The 15,425-nt window shown below is 37.8% G+C and overlaps 1 protein-coding gene across 3 annotated transcripts in view; it reads left to right on the plus strand.

Annotated features, from left to right (window-relative positions):
- The window catches only part of LOC122800983 (E3 ubiquitin-protein ligase TRIM69-like), a 544,031-nt gene that overhangs the window by 248,065 nt on the left and 280,541 nt on the right, over positions 1 to 15,425 (plus strand). For all 3 annotated transcript variants that reach the window (XM_044070404.1, XM_044070402.1, XM_044070403.1), the window contains exon 3: positions 1,511 to 1,606. In XM_044070404.1, coding sequence (XP_043926339.1) covers positions 1,511 to 1,606 — 96 coding nt within the window. The remainder of the gene's footprint in view (positions 1 to 1,510; positions 1,607 to 15,425) is intronic.

A 15,425-nucleotide genomic window follows, 5' to 3' on the forward strand; every position in this document is an offset into this window, starting at 1 on the left:
AAATTGAATTAATAACATAATTTCTATTGGCTCATTTAATAGCAGGACGATCTTCCTCATTGCACCCTTTGATCTTCATTTACACCCTTTCCGAGTTCCCTTCATCCTTTTTGTAACATTTTCTTTCACTTTTCTGACTCTTTTGCCTAACTAATAATCATTTATTGTGTCTTTTACCTTTTTTCTTTATCTAATCCGTTATCTGCTCTATAAGTTATCATCACTACCTCCTTCTTTATCCAGTTTTCAACTTCCTTTATGTTCCCTTCTGTCCATGCTCACTGTTTTCCTCCAAATGTCAATCACCACTAACTGCAATTCCAAAACATCTTCTCTTAGTCATTTTCTAACTGTGGTCTTGATCCGCAAACTGAAGAAATAACTAAATCAGATTTTAATCCATTGGCAGATATTCTTTATTAAGATACAAAGATAATAACTTAGGTAAGACATTTGTAAGATTAAATACTTACCAAGATCTGGGCAAATTGTTTGCTTCCTTTAATAATATACCTGATCCCCAAATTTAAAAATCAGTATTTTTATCATTCAAGGTAAAGAAAATGCTGTAATAGAGCCTATTGATGACAGGTGTGAGAAAGTTAACTATATAACATAAATGTATCTAACATGATTTCTGGTTTGCAGATGACATGGCATTTAACAGACACATTTAGTTCTCTTTATGAGTCATCAGATGGTTACATGTTCTTTTCCCTGTTTCATAAGTCTTGGTCTATAATTGACTTTTGCCTTAATATCTCAGAAGTTACCTGATGCTACTATTGAGGATGTTACTGAATCACATTACTTTCCAGATCATTCAAAAGTACAATTGTCTCTTCATTTTTCTGTATTGAATTATAGCATTATGTTAAGGAGGAATTGGGTCATTAAATCACAAAATTCTAGAAGACTTCAGCATAATGCAATTTATTAAGAATGCTTTAATTACACGCACTTATACTTTACTGAGGAATAAGGCAACACAGCAGAACTTACAAGCAACAATAACTTGTACATTTATTAGTGTAAAACATAGACCATAAACAATTATAGCATGCTACTCATAGTACAAATTAGACTGTTCCACATTATGAATGTTTGTTGCACACTGCATTCTTTACTGTATATGCCACATGTCCAGGTATTCTGTTGGGCTTACTCCAAACAATACCCTGAGTGTGTAGTAATATCACTTCACTCCAGTTTCTGTTATTGTTTATAATACCCATACCTGTATCACATATATCTATATCTATAGATATATAAATATATAGATAAGTGTGTGTGTGTGTGTGTGTGTGTGTGTGTGTGTGTGTGTGTGTGTGTGCACATGCGTGTGTGCCTGTGTGTGCATTATTGCACACATGTTAGTGAGTACCAGTATATATCTGAGCTTATACAAACATACATCTGTGTCTCTGTTTGTGGGTGTGTGTGGCAAGTCTGTCTGTATTTATGAGTGAATACATCAAAACACTCTAAATGAATTTCTTTGTCCTGACAGGACTTTGTTATTAATACCCTTCTCTCCATGAAGGATGGTGATGGAAATTTAAGTGAACAAACTAGAAAGAAAGCAGCAGCTGAAATATCAGTGCAGGTAAGATTATTTTATTTTTCTGCATTTATGCAGAAGTCTTACTGCCTCATTCCATATTCTTTGGAAAAGCATGCCTTTATTTTCTAGGTCAGAAAATGCTGCCATTCTTAAGAACTAACTGTTTACTCTGGAGTGAAGAAATGCTGCCCTGAGGCTCTGTCATTGCTTAAAGCCTCAGGCATGCTAGTTTTGAGAGAGATATAGCAGAATATATATGCTGAAGTAAATTAAATAAATACATAAATAAATGGAACCCTTCCATGTCTGAAGTCATAAAGAAATGCTGCCAGTCGTGGCAAGTTAAAAGGCATAGCTAGTTCATTTTGTGCATTCTGTCTATACAAATCCTCAAACCGGTGCCAATAAGCTCAAAGTCAAAGAGCAGAAAGAAAGAAAGAAAGAAAGAAAAAAGCTGCAGTCCTTCACTCATGCAACTACCTTACTTGCACACGCATTCATCTCATGTTACGTACTTCAGCACTTTAGCTGAGTCATAAGCAGTATGAATATTCATCAGTACGGATACTTCTGCTCCATCTCACCATGTGACAACCTGCACACAGGGAAGTCAGCTCCTTCCATCTTCTCTAGTTATGACTCGATTAAAAAACTTACAACGTCAGGGTATTACACTCAAACAGATGGCTTGATCTTGTGTTATACCAAACCTTCAAGAAAATATCACATTGGATGAATAATGATGAGAAACACTAGGACACTTCACTACCTAGCTGGTGTTCGCCATCAAGGAGGTACTTCAGTCACCAGTGGGGTCACCTTATATTACTTATTGTTCAGAAGAACAAAAGGGTTAATAAACTTAGAAAACGAAGCATGATAAGAACACATGACCCAACTGCAGGACAGAATGGCAGTCGTTATGCCTATAGTGAGGGAGCATATTATCAGGATCATAATCTCAGAAGCAGAGCTAGAATGAACGTGTTCCATCCTGGTAACAACACAGTGGTCCTTATTCACACAGTGGAGAAGACATTTCCTGGCATATGATAAGGAATATGGGAAATAATTGAGAAAGCAGAAGTAAACCACATGATCAGGTAACCCAACAAAAGGAAATCCAAGCAGATTTCTCATGTCAATGTTAAAACTGGAAAGACAGAGAGGCATTGGTAGCTACCCAAGTGTCAGACTATTTCCAAATCCTTAAGACTTTTTCCTGAGGTACAATATATTAACCCTTGTCATTCCACCTAAAGAAATGGGTAAAACAATTTGTATTAAAGAACAAAGATATTTTTCTATTATTCAAAGAAGAATTAATTTAGTTATACATGATGCAGTTACGAAACAAGATAAAAAGGTCAGGATGAAGTACTGTGGGATCTCTGAAGCATGCAGCAGGCTATCAGCAGGGTAATATAAGCAGTTTAGAGACTGAGGTAGCTGAAGAATCATAAGTGAATGGAAAATCTCTCAGATGGTTGTACTATCATATATTTGTACTCATTTCTGTAAACTATCTGATGTCTACCCCTACCTTAGATAGATGACAAAATGCAACTTAGTTTACCTTCTTAGACTTAATAAAAGGTTATTGGCAGACTACCCCTAACAAAGCCAGATTTCTATAGACCACATAGGCTGTTACAGTATTAATTATTTTTTAATCTGTTATGTGACAGTTAATATTTGCTGTTTTGCCTTATATTGTACTGTATAGCATGGCATCTTGTAAGATTTTTTAACTGTGGAGCTATTCTTCCTGGTCTGCTGATGAAAAGGGGCCTGTCATGGCCCAGTCAGACTTTCCCAGTGAACAAATGCTAATAAATAAATAAACAAATAAATAACTGTTGCCATTTAGGTTACACATGGCCTCATTATGGTGATGAACAGAAGTCTAAACTCTCATACTGATACTGATGCTTACCTGGATAATGTGATTGTCCACAGTGACATCAGCAAATCCCACTTACCCAAGGTATATGTGGTTTTGGATGAATTCCTGACAGCTGACTTGATGAACAACTTTTTCAAATGATTTTTGATGTGATTAAAGCTAGACATTTGGGGTATTTCTTTTGATGTGCATGGTTCTAATATGAAATACCATCTTCCTGAAAGTCAGTGTTTCAAAGAATTAAAAAAATAAAATGTATGAAATCAAAAAAAAGGGCAAGCACTTCTTTTTTGTTTCTTTTTGCAGGGGACAACCCCCCCCAAAAAAAAGAATATATATATATATATATATATATATATATATATATATATATATATATATATATATATATATATATATATATATATATATATATATATATATATATATATATATATATATATATATATATATATATACATATATAAAGTGTTTAGCATTCTGCCATTCATCATATTTTTCCTGTGGGCTACTGACACTTCAGTTTCTCCCTGGGGTTGTGTTGGGAAGTCAGTGTGTGCTTGCAAAGCCTCAAGTGGGAATGGTAGGGTGTTTACAATAGTGGCAAGACCACATACAAAGAAGCAAGCAAGAACTGTGTCACTATAGTGTGCCCACTCACAGATGTAACTATTGCAAGACATCTGAATCTTGATTTCTGAGTAGTGGTTCTTCAGGTGTATGCCAGGTTAAATGGTCACACATCTCTTTAACTAAGTGTTTATGACACTAAAACGCTTTGTGTGTGCAGCTCTTTTTAATTATTCCTGATGTTAGTAAGGACTTTTTTGTGTAAACTGACATTTCCGATGTGCTGACAGGGTTTGTGTTGTCCCAAGAAGTGTGTGGAGAATAGCATCCCATTTTCTATTTCAGCTGAAAGCTCAATCTTCAGGAGACGAATTGAACTGTTTTGGGGAAAAGACTGTACCACACACAGTCTTTTACTACCTCCTTGGCAGATGGTTCAAACTTGTTTTTCACTATACCCCTCCCAAGTGCATTTATCAAATGAAGGGGAGAAGAACTTCATGGTCATTCAGAGGTTCTCTGCCCTACATAAACCCCGAGGAAAGCATAGCAATGATGGATGAAAACCTTGCAGACTGCTCAAACGCTCTATATCTGAGCTATAGGGAGGGAGAGATGGCAGAGTACAAGGGTTAATGGAAGATACATATTTCCTGAGTTATTAAGGTATATTGAACATGTGCTGCCATAGAAAAAAAAGGTGTGTGCTACCATTAATAGTGGTGTTTCACTCTTGGAGTATAAACTTTAGAACCTGATCATAACGTCCTAAACCCCAGTTCAGAAGTAAAAAGCAAAAGATAACAGAAAAAAGAAAACTTTCCATTTCTTTAGAACCTATTTTAATAATCAGACATACAGCCGAGTTAGCTGAAGTTTTTCCTAATGATCTGTGAAACCCTTATTGAAGATCGCTATCACTGCTGGTACTAACTTTAAGAAGTGACCCTAGTAGCTTAAAACTGTGACTACTGACTTAAAATACCACTGCTACTGCAGTACAATCACATTGTAAAAAGAAAAACTTTGTTACAAGTAAAATTCAGCTTACACTCCCTCCGAAGGTTTGAAAAGAGTAGGAATATTGCTTGACGGAACTGGAAGCCATGAGCGGAAGATTTTGATACACAGGATTGTGACAGAGTATTGCAGATGCTGGAGTGCTCATCCTGGAACAAGGAGAGACTGTTTTGTTATGCTGAACTGAAGCATCTTTATTTTGTTTTGGAAATTAAAACTGAAATACACTGGTGAACAGTGTACAGAATTACAGTTCACCAGTGAAAAACAAGTTTATTACCAACCTTTTGCCACAAAGTTAAAATTTAAAATTTATCTCAATACTAAGACACATAAAAATTATAAAATGAAACTACAAATTCATAAAATGACATATAACTTCTGTAAATATTTCTACAACAGTTAGCTCACACAATGTCCATATCCTACAAAGGAAAGTAAGGCAATGATCTAGAGTAAGAACCTGTGGAAAATTTAATAAGTATGGGGGTTGATTGATTAATTACTTTGAACTGTAGGGATAGAAAATGTATATCGTAGTTCATTGCTTCTCCACACATCATGAAACAAGTGGGATGCTTTGAACTGTATAGTCTGAAGCATGAAAAAGGGGCACATATATTAAAATCCAATTGTGATATCACAGACGATTCCTATTTATCTGAGGTGCAGCAGGGTGTGCGGTCCTCTACAAGGGTTACATGTGGTTCAAGCTCCTAAGCATCTCTTTGCAAAAACATTTAAAAGATGAATTTAATTCAGAGTTTTTATTGAATTACTATCTGTTAATCTATCTCTCAGTCTATAGCTTCAGCTATGACTTGTCAAGCTACAACTTACAGATGAACGAGCTTATAGATTTCACATGGTTGTGAACTCAGTCTATTGGGAAAATTAAATGTAAATATATTTGCAGGGAGACAAGTCCCCTACATTCCCTGAAGTTTTATGCAACATCATCACAGTGCACATGTGGAAAATACACTGACTTCAAACCACTGTGGAAACAACTGTATGACATGCAACTTGCATTTAACTGGAATAAAACAACTACTGTGCTGTTTGGAACAGCATCAGAAACTGAAATTCATCCCCACATTAAACATTACAGACCCCCAAGGTAAACAATACCTATGACTACAGATTAAAGCTATTTATAACATTTGAGCAGTAGCTCACCTTTTCTGCACATATACCAAATTTCACAAAATGTATACATAGTTACTGTAATTAGCATTTAACTACTCCTATCCACTTCTTTTAACATCCAGGAATGTTCCGTCTTTACAAATGATAATTCCCAATGTAGAATACTGCCTGTCATTACTTGGAATGAATTCAGTACAGAGCGCCCATTATGTGTAAGTAACTGCAAAGAAAATCTGTAGTTCATACCCCTAGCTGGCACAAGAGAATATAAGTCTTATTGAGTATAATAATCGAAATGGTTGGCAATAACTGCCAGGGCCACTGTTCTACATCATTTCTACATAACTGCCTCATGCACAAGCTAGTAAACTGCACTTACTGCCCACCCCTAGCAAATATACTACAGCTTAAACAAACCAACAATTCTCTGCGATGATGTACAAATGATGCAATCTTCCTGTCAAGACCACATTTCACAAATACAGTGGGACAGATTCCAAAAGAAAGTTGCACACAGCTCAGTACGTCGAATGAAGATGTGAAAGCATCAGTGACAGAAGCAATTTCATAACATATGCTATAAACAAGACCAAGTAATTATCTAATCAGCCCTCAGTAATTACAGACTCTGTTCAAGCCTGCCAGATTGCAAAACACAGTGGGTGCACCCAGCACAACTTAAATGCAATAAAGTACTTCAATGACAAATTTCTGAAAACACTGGAGGCTATATGTGCTTTATCTTGATGCCACAATATTCCACATATTCTCTGGGAATTCTGCAGAATCTGCAAACCTTAAATAAAATAAATGCAACCAGCATTTACTGTACTACAGCAGGCTAGATTATTGCAAGCCATACTAGAGAACAATCTGAAAATGCGCTACAGAAAGCAGCCAGCTAAGTGCTGAGCCTGGCTACAATTAAGCCAGTTCTCTTACCATGAAATAATAGATAGATAAAGATTACATTATAGATAAACTCACTAAACTAGGTCTAAGTCCCTATGTCACAAGATGGGTTGCCAACTGGCTCAATAACAGAACCCACACTGTGAAAGTAACAGACTCCAAATCTGACTTTAGACCAGTGACAAGTGGAGTACCACAGGGTTCAGTCCTGGGTCCTCTCTTTTTTGGTATCTACTTCTCAGAAGTACGGGCTAACACAGAAGGTCTTTGGCTAATGATGTTTGCAGATGAATGCAAACTAGGAGTCATAACTAAAACTTCTAACAATGTGGACATCCTACAAAAGGGCCTCACTGAGACAGATGCCTGGTGTCAAAGCCATGGTCTCAAGCTCAATGCCAAAAAGTGCATTGTCATCCCTTTTGGTAAAATGAACTACCACATAGGCGATAGTGTACTTAACACCAAAAGTGTGATAAGAGACCTTGGGACACAGGTGGACAATAGTCTCTCCTTTGATAATCGCATCACCACAGTAGTAAAGAAATCCTTCTATGTGGCACACCTCATCACAAAAGGTTTCTCATCCAGGAAAAAAGAGGTAATTGTTCCCCCTCTACTAGTCACTCATTAGACCCATTATAGAGTACAACACCCCTTTTGGTATGTACCTCACAAGACACCTACAACAACTAGAAAGGCCACAGAAATACCTCACAAAGAGGATTACCAACCTCAAACAGATGCCCTATGCAGACCATCTCAAAAACCTCTAGCTTTACTCTGTTGCATATTGTCTACTCAGAGGCGATCTCTGCCTAACATACAAAGCTATGTCAAACCCAGAACTGTTGGACATACTCCACTTAAAAAAATCCCAATCCCTCCTACACGCTCTAGGGACCTAAACCTTGTCACCACAATAAACAGAACTTGTAGATTCATAGGTTCATAGGTTCATAGGTTGGTACTAGGCTATCAGCCCTAGGGCCTATACAAGCCTAGCCATAACAATTCCCTGGCTATTTCTTCCCACATTATTTACTTTCCCGGACCCCTGTCTAGCAGAATGACTGACGTGATCCCTGGGGTGAATTTCCTTTCTCCCATCCAGTCGTCAAGGTTCCTCTTGAAGAGGTCCAAAGAGGCACTCTTGGATGGATAGATTCCTGTCCCAGAGACTTCCCATACTCTGAAACAAACTCCCTATCTATATCAAACAAAGGTCCTCATTACCACTCTTCAAGAAAAATCTTGATGGTTGGATGGGAGATAGGAAATTCACCCTGGGGATCACTTCTGTGGCTCTGCTCGACAGGGGCACAGGGAAATAATTTTCTTGGGTGGCAAAAGCCAGTGTACCTTTTTGTCTAGGCTTATATAGACCCTAGGGCCAATAGCCTAGTACCTACCTATGAAACTATGAACCTAAGATAGAGAGCTGTTACAGGCTGTGTGCAGGACATGTGCATCTCAAATGTAAGCTCATAGTCTGTGGGGTAACCCAGTACCAATAAAAATAAAAGTGTGCCGGAGTCTGGGTATACTGGCCCAAGGGACATTTGAGCGACATATGGGCGGATGCCGCAGGGGTGTCCCAGAAAGCTGCCAGTCACATACTTTCACAGATATTGGCAGTATCTGCACCAAGGTGGATAAATATATCCATTTCACAACAGCACCCATGGAGAGCAGAACTGGCATGCAACAGTTCTATGCCACAGCTAACTTCCAGCATGTCCTTGCTGAAATATACTGTACCCATGCCCCAATTAAAACCCCTGCTGTACCTCATACTGTATGGTGCATCAATAGAAAGGGGTGGCCATCTCTCAGTTGTCAGGTGGTGCACTCAGTAGATGGCCTCATTACTAATATCATGGCAACACTCCCCAGTAGTGTGCACAATGCTGCAATATGGAGGGAAAGTGGTCTACAGGCTACTTTCCAATATGGTGAATTTCCTGAGGGACCACTACTCAGTAAGTATAGGACCACATCTATGATCTAATCAAAATCTATACCTGTCAACAGTAAGTATGAGGACTAAATGTGTATTTTATCCTTCCTACAAACAGGTGACTGCAGTTATCCACTGGAACATTGGCTAATGATGCAATACAGAACCCCTTCAACCCCTGTTGAGGATACTTACAACAGAGGACACATCATGAAACAAAACATATATGTCTGGACACATCTGGGGGTGCACTACAATACACATCAGAAAAGACATCACAGATCATTACCATGTGTGCCATACTGGCAACATGATACCAGTAAATCATGGTGGGTGACCTACTTAAAAATGTAGATGTTTGATGATGATATATCAGAGCTGTTGCAGGATGATCAGGAGGACAGAGATGTGAGAACAAATAGGCAAGGATGATAGAGGATGCAGCCATATGTTCTATCTCTGTCAAAGTGGCAACATCTGACACATACCTTTGAGTAAAAACACAGCACTCTTACAAATGTACACAGACTAAACATTGATGTTCATGTGTTACCCCACAACAGCAGTGTGACATCCCCAAGCTGAACCAGTAATCAGGGAGCCTGAATCCTCACCACTGACACTGGAGAGTAACATGCACTTGGAATACAAATGAACACACTTAAGTGCTTCCAGATGCAGACATCTCTGCATCAAGCACAATTTCCCTTAAGACCACACAGGGCACACACTTAGCCCAGGGTCTGGATGTCTCTAGCTGCCTTTTACCAGGTCCCAATCAAGGCTGCCAACTGGCAATGTGAAACCAGTGCTTCATGTCCCTGCCCCAAGTAGCTCACACACACACTCTTTGAGATTTAATTTTCACACACACACACACACACACACACACACACACACACACACACACACACACACACACACACACACACACACACACACGCACACACCAGGGAAAGGCTAGCACAGATTACCCACTCTACTAACTTTGCTCAGACTATAAGGTAGATTCACTGCCACCATTCAGTTACTTTAAGGCTCTTAAAAGGGTATCCAGTTATGCAGAGTAAAGTTAATATTAATACAAATGGTTATGTTGACCAAATGGCAAGGCTTTCAGGAGTGGCTTGAGTTATCACCAAATAAATATTTGCAAACACTCTCAAATCTTAAATATTTTCTAAAAAGGACCAGCCACAATGAAACATTTAAATATATTTAATAATAAATAATAAAAGAACAAGAAAATACTAAATATATATTTACAGTAAATCAGAGTCCAAATCACAAGAAATATTGAAAATAACATTGATGGACAGACTCATACAAATAAAGAAAAACAATCTCTAAACTAAGCTTCACCATATTCCTGACTGAATCTAGGAGATTTACTATTCCCTAATAACTTACTCAATAGAGCAATGCACAATGAAATACATGAGCAGTCTTTCTAGTCAGGTTCCCAAAACAGAATACTCAATACTCAGAGAATACTCCCTGTAAAATATAATATCCAAGATGGCTTGCAGAATAACCTCATCTGGTCACCTGAGTCTAGGTTCTTACTGTATCCCTCTTTGAAACTGTGACAGGACTTTAGCATAGATGGCTGCAATACACATCTAAATGTTTATGGCAGTGCCTGGGGATTCCCCTCTCTTTTTCCTGAGCGAATGAACAAAAACTTCTTTCAGAACCACCATCTCTACAACAGACATGGAATGTGCATCAGTGTTGGGGATGCAGCAACACAGGTAAATATATGTGTGTGGAATCAGTGAGATTTGGGAAGGCACACATGGAACCACATATCAGCATGGGAAATGAAAATGAAAAAAGGCACACAGACATGCAGTGAATGCAAAGGGTGAGGCATGTGCAGTATGATATTAAAATGCTGTAAGTAACACAGGTATGGATGCAAAGGCATACTTGTGCATGTAGGACTGACAAACAAAAGGAAATGTGTAATGTCGCTATCAATGCTGGATGACAAAGATAACATGCTGGGGACGTCAGTGGGAAACAAAAATTGAATATAGAGAATTAGTCTAGCAGATCAGGTTGTATGCTACCACCCCTCCAGGTGGAATGAGAGTACTTCTTTTTATCCAGTGTTAACATAAGGGCTGCAAGGTTATGAGTGTTAGATTAATACATATAAGGTTACATGTTACTAGTTGGTGATTCACTTTTGATGGTTTTAACAATATTCAAACATTGATATTTTTACTCATGAGAAAGGTAATATTTGATTGAGATGGTATATTCAGTTTATGGTTTTAACCAGATTTTAATGCTTAACTAGATAATTATTTATCTGCTTCACTCCATTTTAATTGGTTTATTGTTTAGTGTAATTGGTTATATACATCATTGCTGATTCATTCATTTTACATTCAGCTGAAATCCTAAGATCCTGGATGAAAGCACGTAATGTTGTTTGGTGTGATGAATAAAGATTTAGAAATCTATGTATACATTGTTTCATTACTTGTGGATGTGTTGCCTGGATGTGGACCTGAGACTACATGAACACATTTTTCTTAGGTTCTTGGTTTATTAATAGAGTTACACCATATCTATACCTTTCAAGTGGCTCTGGTTTTATTTTCAGGTAATTTGAATGTTTTATATAGAACAACTTTCAATGATGGCCCTGCAATGTTGTTTTACCTTAAGTGACTTGTGTTGATTTATTTGGACATTGGAAGGGCTTCTCTGGTGGTTTCCACTTGTTTTTTTAACTTTTTGCATGTCCACCGACAGTGAATTGTTTTGAGGACCACCCAAAATTATTGCTGGGGTGGCTTTCAACTTTAAGAAAAGATATCTTTAAGACAGACACCATCTTTTTGTTGTGGTCCTAGTTCTGGGAGATTCATAATGGAAGGTAAAGACTTCAAGAGGCCTGTTTCCTAAATGGGTGATTTGACACAACTCATGGAATTGTTAACTGGTCAATACAGTCAGATGACATCAACCCTTGCTAGTTTTTATTCAAACATAGCTAGTGATGGTTTACAAGTGAGAGAGACCTCATTGCGCGATAATGCAAATTACAATGCCCCCCTCCCATGGACTTGATTTTTCCTGAGTTTCTGAATCATCAATGTTACAGGAAGAGAATGTTATGATGAGAAATGTTCAAGATAGAAATCTGGTCATCAACTTCTCAAGGTTCTCTGCTGAACCTTTCTGCAAAACCCAGTCTACCATTTGGAAATGACACGATTTTAAAGGATGGTTAGCTGATGACTTTTCCTTTTCCCAAGAGATTTTACAGGAAGTAAACTCTGCTCATTCCCTCAAAACAATGTGTTCTTTCAAAAAGAAACTGATTAAACTTTGTTCACTTCAAATGGAGAAGAGCTACCTGAAAAATATGTAAAGCAGAGACAAACCCCTAAAGGTTTGAGACTTTTTACGTTTCCCTTTGGTGTCTTTAAGGGACTAAAGAATATTTTCATTTAATAGACATGTTTGATAGGCACATTATTGAATTATTGGAATTGATTATTAAATTTAATGTTACTAGAATTGAAGTATTACTTAAAAAAGTGGCAGTGCTTAACAAAATTAAAAACTTATTTGATTTTTATAAAAACACTTATGACAATGTGTAAGGCTGATGAACATACAGATATTACAAGGAAAAGGAAATTTAAGAAGTTGTTGAAGGATGAATGTGATTATAAGGAAGGGAGAGCATATCCCCTCAAGGTAAATAGTGAACACTTTTCAAACAACAGGGATGGGTTAATAGTTACAACACAGATGCGGAAGGTTTTCAGAAAAATCTAGGTATTCATGAAACTGAAGGGGACGATTGTGGGGTTAATCTACCAGAACAAGATGCAGTTCATGATTTTTTGAACCCTTTAGAGTATCCATCCATCAAGAGGAGGTTTGAGAGATTGAGGGGGAAAATATTCAAATTAATATACCCATCCCCAGACAGTTATCAACTTCAAATGAACAATTGGCACCAAGGTCGTGGGGGATTGCAAGATAGAGAGATACCAAGAGCAGTATTAACTCTTAAAACAACTAGAGTTCCTGATGGAAAATATGATATTGTATACTTGCAAGAAGTTGGAATCCTTATTCATAACTTTTTTATATTTTTAACAGTAGTAACTTGGTCATTAACAAAGACTTTTTTACCCTTTTCAAAAAGGGATTTAAGCTTGTGCCCACAAGGAAGGCATTTGTTTCTGAAGCCATATTAGATTTAAAAGCATTTGTTAGAAAACTAACCCCAGGATTTAATAAAATCCATGTAGACACCATGTAGAGCCTACACAGAATGTATCAGTGTTCGTGGCCACAGTTCCCCTTCGGCAGGATGCCAGGCATATTAATGATGGCGTGTTGCTGAAGGAGAGAGCCAAGAAACGCGGTTATTGAATCAGTGTAGGGAGAGGTGTAGTGCTAACCATGGCTGCAGATGAGCTTAAGGTTCGCTACAATGGTTCCTACCACTATAGCAATGTTGTGCAGTGTGTTAAATGTTGAATGTGTAAATGTCATGCTGCTCTATAATTTCCTGTGTTTTTTTTTGTTTTGTTTTTTTTTATTTCTTTTTGAAATGCATGTTTGTGCAGTGCGATGCAGAGTGCATCTAAATATAGAAACTGGATATAATTAATAAGCATAATGACATTTATAGTTTCTTTTTAAATGTGGCATTCGTGCTCTGTGGCTTTGAGCTCCGCTGAGCCAAGTCGAGCTCATACATACATAGCTGACACCTGCCAGACATCTAAAAATAGAAACCAGACGCAATTAATTATTTATTTAGAGGTGTGTTAAGCATGTTTAAGCATGTTTGCATGGAGCAGCACACTGCTTAGTACTGCTAACAGATAGCTTATTGGTATATGTGAAGGTATACCAGATTTCTTAATATCCACATAGCTAAATGGAGAGAGTTGTGGATTTGTGTGTAGTAGGTGTTGGGTTTGAATACATAGAAGGGAAAACATATTTATTTTTTGATATACACGTTATGCACACAGTTTTAAAATATGGCCCTGCTGTGCTCTGCTCAATGGTGCTTAAACCTGCTAAGCACCTCATAAACATGGTAAAGGCTGCCAATGTCTGTGCACTGCTCAGCTTTGATTGGCTGATTTGCTCAGTGCTAAGCTTTGCTAAAACTACGATTTTGTGAGTTTTCATGCTGTGGTGTGTGTTGCTAAACAATGTGGTACTTTTTCGAATGTTACCCAATGATGTTTAGGGTCAAGAAAACAGCCTATATTAAGTCCAATAGGCAGGAATTCAGCAGAATCCATTGGAGTTCAATCAACTGAAGATATGGCTGGTGGTGTTGGTAAAGATGTACATTGTAGGGCCCAGCATTGGGGCATTCTGGAGTCCAGGGTCATGGTTGGGTTTCTCATGAAAAACCATGATGATAGGCTGCTGCAGGGCAGTATCCAGTGCTCAAAGTGTGAGGCAGAGACCTGGGACCAGTTGGTAGAGATCTCACCAGTGTTACTGGTATCCCCCGCACAAGTGAGAAGTGTTGTTACCACCATGACGACCTGAAAATTAGAAAGGGGAGACCTTGGACACCTGGGTCCAAGAAGCGAGGGCAAGGAATGTCCCACAAGTATGTTAAGTATGTTTTCTGCTGTCTTAACAAAATACAAGCTGAATGTCTACAAAACAGGTATGCATAATGGTATGCTTCTCTCCCAACAGCTGCAGCTGAGAGGGCTTGCAATGTTGAGTCCCACACCAGGTACTTGGCCAGGTTGCACCATGAGTGTGGTGAGTACAGATGCATTATGCTAACTGTGGTGCAATAATTAAGAAAGAGTAAAGCATTAACTGTAATAAAGTATATTCAATAATGTCTGTAGTGCAATAAATGTGGAATTAGAGCTGTACTGCAATAAATGAATAATGGCAATTGTACTTCAATAAAAACAAGAAACAATGCCAATAACAGCAAGGAAAATGGTGTACATCAGGATTATCTTGTCATAACTATTGCACTAGAGCTGTATGCATTGAGTCTGTAAGGTAAGGTTGCTGAAGTCAAGTATACTATTGTAATAGCTGTAGAGTGCAAATATAATGGCTGCAAACTGTATTGCTGAACTCATTGTACTATTGAAGGCTGTCCCTAGGTCAATATCAGTCAAATAATACTCTGTCATCCACAGACTTCAGATAATAAATGCATATGGGTGAGGTAGCCCACTCTATGAGCTGATAGTGTTTGTTAACATCACAGATATTTAAAACTTCTAACAATAACACTAGCATTGTTGATACTGCAATAAAGCTTACTTACTATCTGTGTTATGCTTGTATTCCATGCATGTGCG

This window comes from Protopterus annectens, chromosome 4.part1 (genome assembly GCF_019279795.1).
Source record: "Protopterus annectens isolate FY-2018-M chromosome 4.part1, PAN1.0, whole genome shotgun sequence".
NCBI lineage: Eukaryota > Metazoa > Chordata > Ceratodontiformes > Protopteridae > Protopterus > Protopterus annectens.